Below are 18,727 nucleotides of genomic sequence, written 5' to 3'. Positions count from 1 at the left end.
CGCTCCAAACGTGCGCATTATGAATATTAAAAATTCCGCTTTGAGCAAATGTTGCTTCATCCGTAAATACAATGTTTATGGGAAAGTCGACGTTTACTACCTCTTCCTGTATGGCCCACCTACAAAAAATCTCTCTTTTTTCGCCATCATTTTCTGTTAGAGCTTGAACGGTGTTGTAATGATAAGGATAAAGCAACTGCTCCCTTAAAATGCGGTGAACGGTTGTTTTGTTAATGTTTTCTTGTGCAGAAATTCTTCTAATGCTGGTTGAGGCATTTTCATCGACTCTTCTCAAAAGTGCTTCTTCTAATTCCACCGGCCTTGTGTAATGTCTCTCCGTGGAATGGCTGTGGGTTACGCTTCCCGTTTCTTTTAATCTGAGAAATAGTCTGCTAAAGGTGTGACTATTAGGCAATCGTCTGTTCGGGAACCTTTGCGCGTAATGACGAGCTGCTAACGACGCATTTCCATCAGCTAGTCCGTAACAATACACCATATTCGCCATCTCTTCCTTGGAGTAATTAATAGGAGCCATACTTAATAATAATAATAATAATAATAATGTCTTTATTCGTACCAACATCAAATTAACAAATTAAATATTCTATACAAAACAAAAAAAAATAAAATAAAATACTAAATTCACTAGTAAATTATAATAGTACGAAATGGCGAAGTTCAGTGCCGAGACACTGCTCAACTTAACCTTAAATTCCATTATAATAATATTCAAAAAATTCCAAAACGTTCAGCAACAAGCGAACAAACTAAATATATAAAGAAAATAATTAAAGAAATACCTCTGCCAGTACAGACAGAAACGGAAGAAAAAAATGTAAAAAAAAAGAAAACTAATACTTAATAAATGCCACCTTCGCCTTACATTTAAATAGTTAGGATGGCCGTCTGTTGATCAAGTAAGCAACCAAACACTCGCTTTTTAAATGAGGAGACGCTTGCTAGCAGTTTCGTTTCAGTGGGTAAATCATTGTACATCTTTACAATCTGATAACTGAAGCTCCGTTTAAATAATTCCGTATTGTGGTTAGGAGATGACAGAGCCCCCCTGAATCTCAAATTCAAGTTATGAATGTCAGTGCGATATTGAATTTTTTGGCATAAATATTGAGGCTTTTCTCTCTGAATTATGTTGTAATAAAACACACAACAATGCAGCTGCCTCCTACGGACCATATTAAGCCATTTTACCTCTGTCAACTTATGTGAAATTCTGTCATACTTCCTAATCCCGAAAATAAATCGCAGACAGGCGTTCTGAACCCTCTGTATGCGCTGCTCATCGACCCTAAGTAAAGACGGTCCATACACCACATCTCCAAAATTAAATTTTGATAAAATCAGCGCATTACAAAGTAGAGTCTTAGTGTTGACAGTGAGAAGATGGCGAGAGGGGTACAGAGCTTTTAGTTTACCAAACGCACCCTGAAGCATACTTGTCACGTGACTCCGGAATCTCAAATCCGAATCCATCACCAACCCTAAATTACGTGCTTCAGATACAATGGGGAGCGTTGATCCGTTGACCGTTACCCTGACATCTCCACCATAACGCAAAATATCCATTTTTCGGCCAAATATCATAACTTTTGATTTATTCGGATTGATTACTAAACTGTGATGGTTGGCGGCAGACACCAGATCCGACAATTCTATATTCAATAAATTCAGATAATGTTGTTGTTCTTGAGGTTTATATGATATATACACCTGAGTATCGTCTGCGTAAAAATGAACTTTGCAGTACTTAAAAATATTACTTAAAGGTGCTGTGTAAATTGAGAACAGGGTTGGGGAGAGCACAGAACCCTGCGCCACACCCGACCCAAGAAGGCGTACATTAGATTGATGGTTAGACAGCTGCACGTATTGTTGACGACCACTTAAGAAATTCTCAAAGAATGCAACTGCTGAATCTTCCAGCCCATAGTGCTTTAAAATAGTTAGTAAGAGGTTGTGATTTACTGTATCAAATGCCTTCGTGTAATCCAATAGAACAAGTATAGTCATGTACCCTCTATCTGTTGCACCCATTATGTCATCGATTACACACGTTAAAGCAGTCGTACAACTGTGACCATGTCTAAATCCAGACTGAACCGAAGGAAGGATGTTATTAATTTCCAGGTGATGCTGCAGTTGACCATTAATAATTTTTTCCATGATTTTTGACATTGCCGTTAGTATACTTATTGGACGAAGGTCAGAAACGAGGATCGGATTAGCAACTTTTGGAATCGGGCGCACGACTGCTACTTTCCACAAAGAAGGAAATACACTATTTTGAATACAAAAATTAACAAGATGTGTGACATAAGGCAGTAGAAATGGCATACAGTATTCTAATGTTTTAACCGATACTCCATCGGTACCAATTGCATTAGATTTAATTGATTTCAAAATCTTCAGAACATCGCTTTCAGATACTGTAGAAAATCTGAGAGGGATTACAACACGTTCATTTAAGTTGGAATACATATTATTATCAACGGTGGTATTAGTGCTGGGAAGCGAATCAATAAAGAAATCGTTAATAATAGGAGCATCTTGAAAGTGGTTAGGAAGCGATCTATGTTTGGACTTAATTAATTTCGTGGATTTCAAAGTATGCCAGGTCTTAGCACTGTTACCCAAATCCAAAAAATTTTGTAAATATTTTTGTTTACAATTACGATGCATATTTGTAACCAAGTTACGCGCCGTTTTATATAGCTGCCAATGCGCGGGGTCTCGTGAGCGCTTAAAAGATTGAAGCAGTTTATCTCGATTTTGCATTGCTGCTCTTAGTTCAGCAGATATCCAGGGGGCCCCTGGCTTAGTAATTCGAGCTTTCTTTAGCGGCGCGTGCAGATCCAATAGCACTAGTATATTTTCAGTTAGAAATCTAACTTTTTCATCTATAGTCTGTATCTCGTATAGAATTCGCCAGGGCAATGATTGTAAGTGCTCATAAAACATTAACTCGCTAAAACCAACGTAATTCCGATATGTCTTGAAAAGGGGTACAACCCTCTCCTGTGGTGTATGTAGCTCAACAAGGACCAGAGAATGATCCGACAGATCATTATCCAACACCCCACTATCAGACACTAATTCATCGTTCAATTTTGATATTTTGATGATTTTCTCGTTTAACATTAGAAAATCATTATAACTAAACGAAATCTGTTTATGAGTAATGTCCTTTTAGTTCATAATAAACAGTTTATTTCAAATAAACGTTTCTCAATCACCTTTAATTTCTGAGTTATGATCTATTTTAATACCAAAAGTACTCAATTTTGACATTTTGGTGATTTTTTTCTGTATCACTAGAAAATCATTATAACTAAACCAAATCTTTTTATGGATGATGTCTTTTTAGTTCATAATAAACAATTTAATATGATAACCTATCATTACAGCCTTGGTGTAAACTATATGGTGGTCAATATTATTTTCACGTTGTTTCTGGGGCATTGGCGGTTAGACACTTTAGTTTTTTTATAGAATTCTTCTTTTTGTTCGTTTTTATCATCAGTGGATGCGGGTACGCATATAAAGCTTGATATGATTGATGAATTTTCTCTTAACATCCTGCTTGGAGAGCAGACTCTTCGTTTGGGGTTACCATTCCTTAGCCAAAGGGTCCCAGTGTTTTGACGGGAAGAACTCGCCATACGACATTTTTTTCACGGTTGGTCTTGCAAGTGAGTTCGGATTTAACGTGAGCTGGATATTCTGAAATTAGCTTTTTTAATCTGGTGTCATCTGTTTGGCGTCAGTGACCCCTGCCAGTGTTTCACCGATCGTTCTTGAGCTGCTTCTTGGCTTCTCTCCCCTCGTTCCGTCCCGAAGGCTCATTCGTTAACGTGGATGCGGAATAGAAATTCGAATATTATGAACGTCGATCAATTTGTTAATGAGAGATTTAAGAAATTAACTAAACCTGACATTATAAATGGAAATTCTATATATTTCAATTTCACACTTCATAATAAAACTAACTATTATTAATTTTTCTCAACTGTATTTTACTTAATTTAAAATTAATTAATTTGAATTAAATATGTTGTGTTAAAGGATTTTATAATTAAAGGAGAATTTTTTGATAAATACAAAAATTTAGAAGACAAAGTATATATTAGTAAGTTCATACAAAAAAAGAAAAAATAATCATTTCAATTAATACTAATTTTAAGATACAGAAAAGGAAGATACAATCGTTGAAACTTAAACTCCTCGATTTGGCAGATCTTTAACTTTGTAAATACGAACCAGCCAATGTTCTGTCGTGTATGCTTCTTCCAAAACATCTAGTTCAAAGTCTTTGTTTCCAATCTCAGCGCTTCGTACCCTATCATAACCTGGAGGTTTTCCCCCTTCTGTATAAACCTGTCCAAAACGGTAATAACACATTTTGTACATTAGACAGTTGAGCAGAGTTGGAGATCCATCTTTATCTACTCTGAATTCACCACTTGGAGAATAATAATCCCATTCTTTTATATGTGCTCCTTTTTCAGTGCTTCCACCTGATTAAAAAGAGATGTTTTTTGAGATGTGTTGAAATAATTGAAATTAAGTAGAAATAAAAAAAAATTTACCTATTCTCACCATCCATAAAAACTTATTGATATCATCAGATGAATACCCCGTTAATCCACCAAAAATTACCAAAACATAATTAACATCAAGTTCTTTCATAATTTCGTAAGCTTTTTCTTCAGTGCTGGCCATAGCTTGACCAACGCGACTGATATGGGTATTATTCCAAGTATTATTATCAACTAATATGGTTCGATTTGCCATCGCGGTTATTTGATAACCATAATCCCACCAAGACATGACTTTAGCGTCTTCTGGTGTATTCATTTTAAGCCAATAATAAGCTTCACGAAAATCATCAAAAATAATTCTACCTCCATCATGAGATCGAGCACTCAAAACGATACTTGGTGAACTGTAAGCTTCAGAAGTAACCCAGGTGCAATGAAAAGTGTACGAGATTAATAATAAACAAGTTATTCCAACAAAAGTTCCAGATATTTCATTTTTTAACACGATGTTTGATTCTAATTTTTTCGACTTTTTATGATGGTCATGATGGGCTTGTTTGGTTTCAGTATGTTTAAGAAATTTCGAGAGAAGGTGAGAGATTGCTATTCCGCTTAATATACACATAACAGGTGCTAAAACTAACATTAAACGGACCATAACACCCTAAAACATTTAAAATTAAGTTAGTAAAAACACCCAATGTTTGGTTTATCACTTACAGCGAAATAAATACTAGTAACTCCATACAAAATCAAAAAAATATTTGCATCCGTAAGCTGGTTGAAACAAAAATATAATCCAGCCGGAAATAGAAACACTAAAATTTGCAAATCAAAGTAGAATGAGCTCCAAGACGTAGGTTGATGTTCCGAGACACTAGCGATGATTGGAATGTGGTTTTTCGCGTACGAGGGATCCAAAAGGGAATAAAAACGTCCCGTCCATGGCGATATTTTACCGGAAAGTGTTAAAACACCAGCTAATAACAAAACTAATGTCCCAACTGTGTAAAGAAGGGTTACAAATAATGTTTCAAAATCCGGTTGGGATAATTTACTACGTAGATAATCGACGAATGCTAAGATTTGACACAAACCAAATACACCTAAAGCCTATAATTTAATTTAAATTAATATTAATGTAAAGGATTTTTTTAAATAATATTTACCAACATATGTTCAGAACTTTGAACAGGTTGGAAACCAACAAACGAAATTTGCATTGATAAAATTGTTCCAACACAATATAATGTGCTATAAGCAACATAAATCCTATGAGAAAATCTTCCAGTTATCATCAAAGTTAATACATGTAAAGGTATTAGATTAATTAAAAAGACATATCCACCCCAAGATGAAACCTACAAACAATATTTTTAATCTAAAAGATATTTTTCTATTATTGGTGCCAAAAGTCAAGGCTCCTCAATTAAGAGATTGTAATTCACTGAACATTTTTACGTAACAATATTGTTTGAATATTTTTGCCTCTGCAATTTTACCAGGTTTGTGGCTTAATTGAAGCAATTGCATCTCGATACAAGTTGAAAACGTCGTTAATTTTAAAGATGTTGCTCCCTGCCAGTATATTTTTAACGTATGCAAATATAAATTCAATTGCGTTAAATTAGCAATGAGCCATTAGTAACCAATGCAATTTTGCCTCACTACTCCTAATTTATTGTACCAATGAATCCAAGAGATAACGTCGCTGATAATGATAGGGGCTCATCGTTAGTGAAGTCCTGTTGGCAATCACTTGAAAAGGCTAACGTTTGTAACTCTATCTTTTAATACAGCATCAAAGCTGATCAACTCCATCTCACATCGAGCTTTTTGTGATACATGGGATGAAACTGCACTAGGTGTCTTTGCAAAGAAAACTCTGCTCAGTTCCTGGGAAAATCAAAAAGTGACTTGAGGCTCCTCACCCACTTCCTAACTGGATACTGCAGGTTACGTAAGCACATGTTCTACATGAAGCTGGCAAATACGTCCGTCTGTAGAGGATGTGAAATGGAAGACTGGACGGTAAGTCATATTGTTTGTGACAGTCCCAACCTCGCGTACTTAAGGGAATCTACTTTTGGCGTACCATGGCCCCAAATTTCGGATATAAAGAATATACCCTTCTGTTCTATATTAACGTTCATTAAAACGTTGGGCTGGTTTTCTGACTCCTGAATGAATTGTAAAATGTGGGGATGTACAAAGGGCCTAAGTGCTGTGAAGCAATTCACCCCCACGTGAAGCTACATAGATACAATGATAAGGGCAAAGTTGGAAAAGTTGGAAAAACTTTCGGATATCGGCGTATTCCTCCTCTGAAACCACGCTATGAAATCCCCTTTTATGAACCACTCTTCATAATATTGTCGATTCATTTCAACCATCTTTATCCTCGCTGCCAGTGAGTAAAATAATGATATATTTAACGGCGTTGAATGGTTTTTGCCACATCTATTTATGCCAAAATTTCTTGCGTGATGGCGTAACTTGGTGTGGGACAAACCAAGTTTCATCTATTTAAATGATTCTCCATTCTGTGTTTCTATAAGTTAGTGAAGAGTTAAAAAGAACTGCCCTGTGTGCTGCAACATTCGGGCGTTCCATTAAAACCGGTTTATTGTATAATTTTTTATAGAAAAACGGAGTTTTCTCAACTAACGATACAAAGTTCTTAAAGAAAAAGGTGGGAGACTTTCTAAGGTCCACGTACATTTCTCGGGTTGTTGGAAATCTTTCCGCCAGGTAAAAATCGAATACCAGTCTTCTTCTGACTCGTGAAGTTGACGAAGACATTTTGGACTCCGGCGAAGACAACGTCGATGAAGTCTAGTTTGAAGAACTAGAATCTAGTAATTTAGACACAAAGCATCCTAGTAAACGAATGAAAGTACCTTCATATAGTAGTAAAAATAGATCCGTGTGGTTGAAAAATAATCTAACGAAAGAAAAAGTTAGATCTGTAAATACATATAATTAAAAAAAAAGCTCCAGGTGTGACGGATTACAGTAAAAATTCAACATCGTTGAAGAAAAACAAATATATTGCAAAACAATCCATAAAATACAAGTGTGAACATACAGGGAATTTCATATAACTCGCAATATATGAATGCAGTAACCATAGTTACGAAGCTACTATGCATTTGCACTGTCCCACATAAAATGCAACATAGCTTAATAGTGCAGGCATTGGGTAGCACGTCTCTCAAGACGGCTAAACCCGAATGATTCTAGTTCTAGGTCTTGTGTTAGTTCTAGTAATAGTGCTAGTGCAAAACGAGAACTAACACTAGATCGAGTACTAGAAACATTCGGATTTAGCCGCACGTCTCTCAAGACGGCTAAACCCGAATGATTCCAGTTCTAGGTCTTGTGTTAGTTCTAGTAATAGTGCTAGTGCAAAACTAGAACTAACACTAGACCGAGTACTAAAAACATTCGTATTTAGCCGCACATCTCTCAAGACGGCTAAATCCGAATGATTCTAATTCTAGGTCTTGTGATAGTTCTAGAGATAGTGTAAAACTAGAACTAATACTAGATCTAGAAGTAGAAACATTCAGGTTTAACCGTCTTAAGAGACGCAGGGCTAAACGGAATGTTTCTAGTTTTAGTGTTAGTTGTAGTGCTAGTGTTAGCACTAGTTTTATTTCCTATTTAGCGCTAGATTGTTGTATATTTTTATTGAGCTATAATGGACACTACGTTCCCCGTTCAAAATATATCGACATGTTGCATTTTATGTGGGCCAAAGTGAGTAGGTACGCCCTGGTTTCTTTGGAAATATATTTTTGTATATTGCATCTTAAGTGAAATTCACTGTAGTTGCAAACCGACTGATAGAATTGAAATGGAAACACTCGGTTTATTATATCAAGCTGGAACATTGAGAGATACTCAATTGAATGTAGATCGAATTATAGGACAGAAACGAAAGCAGAATTGAACATTTTTGGTTGACACTTTTCAAAACAAAATTTTTGTTTCTTTTAGATTGCCTCCAGTTTGATGTTTTGTCTACAAGGAAAAAAAGAAAATCTGTGGACAGACTTGTACCAATAAGCTTTTTATAATAAACTACAAGAAAAGTTATAGTCAGTGTTTGTGTTACTGTGGACGAAAAACTTGAAGTATTTCGAGGACGTTGTGTTTTCAAGCAGTACATACTCAGTAAACCAAATGATTATGAACTAAAAAGTTTTGCTGGAGATAATAAAAAAATCGATATACCATAAATTTATGTCGGTAAGCAACCGGATTGACCATTTCATTCCGCAAACAACCCAGCCAGTGTTGTAAAAAGACTTTTGTTGCATATTTTTGGATCTGGAAGAAACTGGTTCACCAGTATCCCTTTAATAGAAGATCTTCTGAAACTACAACTACTTCTGCTACTATAAGAAAAAACTAGCGAAAACTTCCACCTGAACTTATAAACACCAAGAACAGACCGATACATTCAAGTATGTTTAGTTTAAAGAAAAATATGAGCACTATCTCTTACGTGCCCAAAAAAAGAAAAAATGTAACTTTGATGTCGATCATGCACTTTGATTACAATTCGAGGTAAATATGATATAATCATAACCCAATTAATGCAGAAATCTGTGTAGTACCTGGTGCAGAAATAATAGGGTCAGCATTAATCCGAACAAAGTGGAAATAGTCTCATTCACTTGGAGAAGGGAACTACAACTGAAAGCACCCTCCAAACAGAAGTCAAATACTTAGGGTAATATTGGACAGTAAATTAAACTGGAATTTTCACATCGCTCTTCACTTAAGCTGACGTAAAGTAACATCAGAGGACATCTTGAAATTTTCAGGGACCTACGTCTAGTGATGGGCAGAAATATTAACCTACTGGGTGGGTAAATATTGGGTGAGTACTTATACGGTACTTACTTTATCCAAAATTTTATTTACCCACTCGCACTCAGGTATTTATTTTGGTGGCGCAGTAGGTACAGGTGTACTGAACAAACAAATTGGAACTGGAATTTCCACATGTTCATTGGTGGACTGGCGCGGCGCGTTGACACACGCATCACCTCATGATCATCAGTCAGTAATGTCAGTACTTAAACTCAGTAACGAGCGACCGAATCTACTGTGCGTAGAACAAAATGGGACGACATAAGAGTGTAATATGGAACTTATTCACAGTTAAACCCAAACATTCAGTAATTTGTAAATACTGCAGTAAGGAGTACTTCGCAAACGTCAATAAAATGACACACATATTTAACCAATGTGTTAAATGCCCAGTGGAAATTAAAAGACGCATTCAACTAAAATTTCGCAACGAATTACATCGATGAAAGGGTCCACTTCAAATGATGTTGCATCTCCATCTGTTTGAGAACCGACAGCTGATAGCCCTTGTGAACCTCAATTAATACCAGATTCAGACCACATCTCTCTGTGTTCTCCACCATCGGCCAGTTCCTTTGCATCATCTAGATCCAGAACGATGGAATATTTTGCTGACAGAACTATTTAACTTGGTTGATAAAATACATAAAACGCTGGTTCTTGCCATATATGGTTCTTCTTTATCTATGGTTGGACACCCACTGTGGGAGAAATTTTTTAAAATGCTTAGACCGTCATATATCTTGCCAGTTAGAAAGAAATTATCCACAACTTTTTTGGATACAGAATATTTTATCAGGTATAAAAAGTATAATTGATGTGAATCAGCAGGCTGAAATTCTTCATTTGCAATGTGATGGATGGAGTAATTTACGAAATGAGGGCGTAGTAAAATTTGTGATATCAAAACCTGAATCGGTGTTTGTAGATTTTATGTCTACAGGGTCTAGCAAACGCACAGCAGAATATCTTAAGGGTGAAATAAAGAAGATTGTTGATAAATTTGGCGCCGCAAAGTTTCTTGTGTTAATTGGAGGCATTTAGGCTTCTACAAGACGACTATCCTCATATCATACCACTGGGTTGTATGGCTCATGCTCTACATTCTGTGCAACGATATCTTAAATTTTCCACCTATACAGAAGTCAATAACAGACGCTACACACATAGTTAATGCAATTAAACGATCCCAAATCTTATCTTTTCTACTTGTGGAAATAAGCAAAACGAAGGAGTGTAAAGTTTGCTTAATATCCAACAAAGTCAGTCTTTAAACTTTAGTTGTTCACGTAAAGGAAACGTCGTTGTATAAAGATATATAAACTCTTTTACTAGATAGCACTTTCTGGGCGCAAGTACAACAAATTCGTGTTATTTCACTAATAACTACCCTAGAATCAAACACCCCAATGATCCACAAAGCGCACAGTGCACTCCCTGAAATAGAACTAAAAATTATACGTAGCATTTCAAATTTTGCACATCTGAGGAAGAGGAAGATGTAATAACTCAAATGGTATTTAATCGCAAGGAATTTAATTCATCTTGCCGCTGCACTACTGAATCCTTGTTCTAAAGCAAGCAGTTTGTCACAGTCGGAGGAAATAAACACAATAGAGTTTATGCACAACCCTAATTAATCCAGTTGGATGTAATGGCAGATTTGGCAAATTATAGATCAAATGATAGTAAACATGGATCCAGTTGCATGATGGAAGGACCTGTGTAGCAGCTCCAATCTGAGTAAGGTTGCTGTTAAGATTTTATTAGCCCCAGTGTCTTCAGCAACCTTTCGTGGATACTAGCAAGAAAAGGAATAGGCTGGAAAAATTACTTTTATTGCCCATAATTGGTAATTAACCAATTCTAAAGTAACATAAACGGTGGAACAAACAAAGGCAACTACAATCGAACTCATCGAAGGAAGCACAGAGGATAGTGATGGTGTCTTTGAGTGTTTACCCATGTCTAAACCACTTGATTCAAATTAAAACAGATTATATACCGTCAGAATATAATTTCGACCAGTCATAGAAGGTTATGTATAGAAACAGAAAAGAATGGATCAAAGGTGAGCATCAACTTAAAAGACGACCCCTTGCCTATGGTCCAAAGACAGTTGAATCAGGAGTAGGTATGTGCATCACCAGACAAAAAAGCATCTAGTTGCCCTTAAGATCGGATACAACCATTTTTTAAGTTGAAGTTCTTACCATAAAGTTCTGCAGCGTTTTGAACCTTGAAAAGAGATAGAAAGGAGCACTGATAAACATCTTTACGAACAGTTGGGCAGCCCTAAAGGAAATTCCGGCCTACACGTGTGAAAACTCGCCAGGGGTAATGAACTCTATGCTGGGTTCCAGGTCACAAAGATTTTGAGGGCAATAAAAACGCGGACAAGCTGGTTAAAGAAGCAGCGAGGACTTCAACCGGGCTGTGGACTACAAACAAGCCATTTAAAACAGGTAATTAGCACATGGGAGAATTCAAAGGTAGTCGGGTTGGGCTCAATGGGCGAAGAGTATGATAACGCAAAAGGGACCTAATGTCGCTACCATGTACCATCTATTCAACATTGAACAAGCTGAGGATCGTGTTCCAAGGCCATCTCCAAAAAGTCAACCGGCTTGTCGTGTGCTAAGGCGTGTGGGGGTTTCTTCCATGCTCGCTGCGTTGACTTCCCCCCTACCGCACTCGCTGCCCTGATGCTGCTTAGTTCGTCATGGCGATGTACCAATTGTCGAGACCTGGGTAATACATCGATCCTGGCGGTGGCGGATGCTGAGCCCACCCCCGACGGAGCGCTTGTAAATTCTTCAGCTTCTGAACCGTCAACTAACCACGAAACCCTCTTGGTAATCTGCAACCAGCAGAAACCATTACAGAAAAGTATGCGACACTGCGGCCGATTCACGGATTACGAAAAATTGATCGGCGACCTGCAGTCCTGTTGTACTGAGGTCGACTCTCTCCGAGAGGAAAATCGGGAGTTACGCCAAAGGGTTAACGCTTTGGAACAACATACCCGCCTATCCAACCTTGAGATACAGGCTGTTCCGGAAACGGCTAACGAGAACGTCGCTACTATCGTCCAAAAGATCGGTACTACTATTGACTTGGAGTTGTCGCTTGTTGACATGGACGTGGCGCACCGTGTTCAGAGTCAGCTTACAGCGGCGTCTGCTACCATTCGGCGTCCTCGTAATATTATAGTTCGATTCTTGTCGCACCAAATCCGTAACAAGTTTCTAGTCGCCTCAAAAGCAGCAAAAAAACGCGCTCCCGCGACACCGGGCTTGGAAGTTTCTGGAGTATCCGAAAAAATCTTTGTGAACGAACATCTTTCGCCTGAAAACAAGCGCCTCTTAAAACTTACCCGCGACGCTGCCCGATCCAAAGGTTTCAAATACCACTGGGTCTCACAAGGAGCTATTTTTGTTCGTCGCAACGATAGGGCTGTTCCTATTAAATCCGCCTCAGACCTTGACAAACTCAACGATTGATGCAGATTAGCGTTTATTACCAAAATGTACGCGGTTTACGATCTAAAACAAACACTTTGTTCTTGAACACCAGCGATTCCGAATTTGATATAATTTGCTTCACCGAAACGTTTTTGAATAGCTCTATTAACGATGGTGAACTATTTAATGCCCAGTACAACGTTTTCCGTCGGGATCGTGAATAATCATTATCTGCTAAGGCCGACGGTGGAGGTGTTCTTATTGCGGTTTGATCTTACATCATATGCTGCAAATTGGTAGAATCTTCGAAGATTGAGGATTTGTGGTTGTCGGTGCAGTGCGGTGTTGATCGATTGCTTCTTTGTTGTGTTTATCTTCCGCCCGCTGATCTAGATTCGCTTGAGCTATTTCTTGTAAACTTGCGAACTGTTTGTGACGGCTACCCTGACCATAAGATTCTTGTCTTTGGAGACTTTAACCTTCCCGATATTTCATGGTATCCGTCGCAATTGCAGTCTTTAGTTGCGTCAAATGTCAGTGGCGCACGTTCATGTTTATTTTTAAGTTCACTTTTTTATTGTAACTTAGGGCAATTTAATGGCGTGCGCAATGCTAATGACAGAACTTTAAACCTGATTCTGAACAATTTCTACAATATTACCGACATTGCCCAATGCCTTGAACCATTGCTGCGCGTGGATACCCATCATCCTGCTTTACTACTTTCAATTAACTGTGTCTCGCAGCGCCCTCTCCGCGACAATCGTTTTCATAAAAACTTATTTCATAAAGCTGATTATGGGAGTCTGCGTTCATGTCTCGCGTCTGTGGATTGGAACGATGCTGTTGGTCGTTTATCGGTTGATGAAGCAGTGAGCATGTTTTACTCCATTGTTCGTGGAGCGGTCAACAAATTTGTTCCTCAGAAAACTACCTATAAACGTAAATTTCCGTCCTGGTACTCTCTACCAACCATTAAAGCCATTAAGGAAAAACTTAAATTCCATAAGAAGTGGAAGACCACGGGGAACCATTCTTATTACGAAACCTTTCGTTTTCTCCGTGCTCGTACTAAAGCCCTAATCACAAATGATTATAATCTGTTTCTGGGCACCCTACAATCTAACATACGTGATAAGCCAAGCGGTCTGTGGTCTTTCATTAAATTAAAAAAGAATGGTAGCATAACTATTCCCGGTAAGTTGTCCTATTGCGATCGGGTGGCTGAGGGGGGACAGGATATCTGCGACCGTTTCGCTGATTATTTCTGATCTGTATTTGTTGATGGATGAATCCTCCCCATGCATCGAACCCTGGTTTACTCGGGACGACATTTTGCGTGAATTGTCATCCGTGAGTCCCAGAGCTGGAGCGGGTCCGGATGGTCTGCCCGGCCTATTCTACCGTGAATCTGCATCGGTGCTCACTGAACCACTGGCGTGTATTTTTAAAACCTCCCTTCACACAGCAACTTATCCATCTGAATGGAAGAAGGCACTAATAATCCCCATTCATAAATGTGGCGCGCGTAACCTAATTGCCAACTATAGACCCATCTCTATCCTGTCAATAGCCTCAAAAGTCTTTGAACGGCTTGTCTATGATTTGTTTATGTTTAATGTTAAGTCATCCTTAATCCCTGAACATGGTTTTTTTCGGGGTAGGTCAGTGGAATCTAATTTAATTACGTTATCTAATTTTTAATTCAATATTCTCGATAATAGCAGCCAAGTCGATGTCATATATACTGACTATAGTAAGGCTTTTGACAGGATAGACCATGGAATTCTTTTGAAAAAACTTTCTAATTATGATATTCCCAATGGCTTAATTCACTGGATTTCTTCGTATATATACGGCAGATCACAAGCCGTTGCCATTAATAATTATTGGTCAACATTCGGAGATATTACTTCCGGTGTAGCCCAGGGCAGCCATCTGGGACCGTTGTTGTTTCTGCTTTACATCAACGACATCCATACCTGCTTTCACCACTCAAAATTCCTTCTGTATGCCGACGACAGCAAGATATTTGCACCTATTTGCTCGCTTGAAGACTGTGCAAAGTTGCAAAGCGACTTGGACAGACTACAAGCATATTGTTCAATTAATAATCTTTATATTAATTATGACAAGTGCAGCAAGATTACTTTCACATGTAAACGCTATCCTACTGCTTTTGATTACTTGCTTGGCTCTAACACCCTCAAACAATCCGAATGCGTTAGAGATCTTGACGTTCTTTTCGACTCCAAACTTACTTTCTCCGCTCACATTGATTCTATTGTTAATAAGGCCTCCCGGATGCTCGGCTTTTTATGTCGTACATGTCGACCCTTCACTGATCTATCCTGTATTCGTTCACTTTATTTCGCCTATGTGTCTTCAATACTTAACTATGCATCTACAGTTTGGAACCCCCAATATCGCATTTACATTGAACGCTTGGAGCAAGTACAAAAGCGTTTTCTTAGGTACCTTGCACACAAATTTTTCTTACCTTACTGCGACTACGACCAGAGATGCATAGTTTTCAGCATCCCGCAGCTTCCCTCCAGGCGCAATATAAATGATTTAATTTTTCTCTGCAAACTTATTAACGGTACTGTTGACTGCTCCACGATACTCTCTGAGATGCAGTTTAAAGTTCCAGCGCGCCCATCCGGTGTAAAGTCACTATTCTTTGTGTCGCGCACTAATAGCTATGTGCTTTCAAACTCCGCGATTAATCGCCTTATGTCTATGTTCAACCATTATTGCTCAGATCTTGACATATTCGCTGCCCCCTTGTCGTCGTTTAGAGGGAAAGTTCATGGTGTGTCCTGGCATTGAGTACGACAAGCAATAATAATAGATTTGTTCGCAGAACGATTGCTGATTGATTTCTTACTATTACGCATGCGTATTAGGTTTTAAGTGTCGCAGTAAACAAATTTGTGATTTTTCTAATCGCGTAATACGTTCGTAGTACTTGGCTGACTGATTTCCAACTGAAAACAAACCGTCAGAATAATTTCTTGCCAGAGCTGCAAATTATTCTGATTTTTGTGACACACATGCGCATTTCGTCAATTATTTACACAAAACAACAAAACTTGCTATAATTTCCCACATCTTTTTAAAATTTCGCACTTTTAACGTTCCAACGCTTTTTCTGTGTTTCTTGTACAAATCAAGTAGCACCAAAGTACTTTTGCGTGTCTATGACACGCTTTTGTTGGAATCTTCATCTAATACGTTGAATTCCGTCATTTCTGCAGTATTCATTTAATTTATATTTACTAGCTAATAATCTAATCTAACCTAACTTCCTAACCAAAAACTAAAAACAACGAAGTTATTCGGATTCTCCGTCAGATGACCCAACGATCAAACAATTTGATCTAAAAATGACTGTTCGTAGAGCATCCAATTTGGAACGATTTCCAACCAATACCAAATCACGCATGCGCATTTAAAACAAGTTTCAAATCGGTCAGCAACTGCTTCTCCGAACAAACCTAATATAAGCTGACTGTTTTTTCTTTTGTTAATATATTATCTGTTGATTTTTTTTGTTTATATATTATTGTTAATTTCAACCATTGTCGTTTTCTTGTTATTCAGAATTATCTATTTTTGTTAAGAATTCTTGTTAACTGCATTTTTTTTGTTTTTTATTGTACTTATTAGCGAATGCTTCGCTGGGCTTGACCCGTCTGCATCCCAAACACATTTAAATAAATAAATCAAACTTGTCAGCTTTGCAATGACAAGTCAGAGACTTCTGAACATATTTTGTGTGAATGTGTTACATTAATAATGTACTTTGATCACAGGATAAATTCAACAAGTGAAGAGAGATAAAACCCAGAAATCATCACGTTTTAGTAATATACAAAAGTGGTCATATTTCATCCTTAATAAGCTTTGCTGGCATAAACGCTCAAATAATTTGTTTTCTAAATAATAAAAATGAAGCAGGAAATCTTAAAAGAAGAATAATTTTGAATCTGTTATGCTTTGTGTTGACTGAAGCTCAAAGAAAATAGCCATGAAGCGTCCAAGAACGTCGTTTGGAAGCAGCACATCTGCAGAAGGCCAAAATGTTGTTGAAAATATTGAAATAAAGTTGCAAAGATATTAATCTCTAAATTAGAGGGGCCATGACTTTTGGCACAGATAGTAGTTATCATTTATAATTACCATATAAAAATAAGCTAAAGCTGCTAAAGTGCCCCATAAAATGGTGCCTGTTTTAACAGCTTTAATCCAAGTGTAATAAGTTAAGAGCATACAAAAAATTGCAATGCCTTCATTATCATAACTTCCAGCTACAGATCTGCTAATATAACCTGGAACGATTGCAACCATCGCAGCTGCTACCAATCCAGCTCCAGAATTTTTAAGCTCTTTTGTTAACAAGTAAGTTACTATGGTTGTAAAAGATGAAAATAATGGGGCTAAAAATACGCATACATTTCGAATATCGATGGTAATATTCAACAACCAACACATGTGGTAAATTATTGCTGATGTTACCATTAAACCTGGGTAAATTGTACCTAAAAAAGTAAAATGTGAGTTGAAAATCTTCTAAATAATTCTTAATTTAATAATAAAAATACAAACTAACCTCCAATAATTCTTCCTAAAGGATACCAGGCACGATCATCAAACCAATTGTGAAATGAATAAAATCCATTTTCTGTTAAGTATTTGGTAGTGCGATAATTAAAATAAGGATCAAATTCGTGAATGACGCTTTCAAAGCGCAGAACGGAAAACAATCTTGTTGCAAATGCTTAAAAAAGGAGGAGGAAAAATTAAAATTTATACTTGGATAATTGGACAAAAAAATCTTACACAAAATTGACGCTAACGTTAGTATCGATATGGTTAATAACGTTTCCTGTTTTTCTAAATTAACATTTTGTCCGGTTTGTTTCTTCGGATCTTGAATTTTTGTTCCAAATCCCAACATTTTCGAAGATATGAGGTTATGAAAACAAGGCAAACCAACGCCGGTAAATTTATTTAGGAAATCGTTACACTGTTACTAAATTTGAAGAGATTCTGGCGTGAATTTAAGATCTTGTAAGCGTGAGAGGTTCTTAATTTTCTAATTTTAACATATTTTTATCATTTTAAATGTGTACGTCACCAGCTTGTACATAAACCGGCTCCAACTTACCGGCATTGATACACAACATACCAACACAGAGAAAGATAGATTTATGTGACTTTACGGTTGAGACAGTGATGGATGATATTTTTGATGTGTCAATTAAATTGTGAAGTTAGGTACAATTTACAAATTACGGTTCAACGAAAATTGGCAAACTAATTAAATACAGTAAACTTATGAATATTTTTTATGAATAAAATATCATTTTAATTTATTTGTAAAAATAAATAAAAAAATAGTTTCATTAAAAAAGAACTATATCATATAAGTTATGTTGGTTGCATACATTTAGGAGTACACTTTTATTATAAACTTCCTTTGAAACAGACGTTCTCAAAGTCTCAAACCAATTTCTTCTACCGCCCACATTGAGAATCAAATATTTTCTAGCTCTCCCTTAAATTTTTAACTTTATCCCAACTACATAGAAAATCGAGTGCGGGATTCCCCCATTCTTTTATTTTTAAATTTGTGACAACGTGCCATTTTTCTAAAGAAATGTTTCATAGACGTGCCATCAAAAATTTTGACTTTGTGATTATTGGGAATATAATAGTAATAAATACTATCAATTCAAAACTCTTTATTTATTACAAAAAAATAGGAACATTTTGCAATGTTTCAATTATACGCGTAATCAGTGCCGCCGCGTGCTA

At 37.0% G+C, this 18,727-nt stretch overlaps 1 protein-coding gene across 1 annotated transcript; it reads right to left on the bottom strand.

Moving 5' to 3' along the window:
* Window positions 1-4,121: 4,121 nt before the first annotated feature.
* On the bottom strand, window positions 4,122-18,092 carry LOC111429475 (catalytic subunit 3A of the oligosaccharyltransferase complex). The gene is made up of 7 exons (XM_023065398.2): window positions 17,750-18,092; window positions 17,520-17,687; window positions 17,090-17,448; window positions 5,726-5,917; window positions 5,277-5,669; window positions 4,605-5,220; window positions 4,122-4,532 (listed from the first exon to the last, which is right to left on the bottom strand). Exons 1-7 carry the CDS (start codon window positions 17,865-17,867, stop codon window positions 4,231-4,233), a joined length of 2,148 nt encoding a protein of 715 aa, XP_022921166.2. The 5' UTR covers window positions 17,868-18,092; the 3' UTR covers window positions 4,122-4,230.
* Between the last annotated feature and the right edge of the window lie 635 nt (window positions 18,093-18,727).

This window comes from Onthophagus taurus, chromosome 6, assembly GCF_036711975.1.
Source record: "Onthophagus taurus isolate NC chromosome 6, IU_Otau_3.0, whole genome shotgun sequence".
Taxonomy (NCBI): Eukaryota; Metazoa; Arthropoda; class Insecta; order Coleoptera; family Scarabaeidae; genus Onthophagus; species Onthophagus taurus.
The sequence above is the reverse complement of the archived record's forward strand: the minus strand, read 5'-3'. Positions and strand labels throughout refer to the sequence as shown.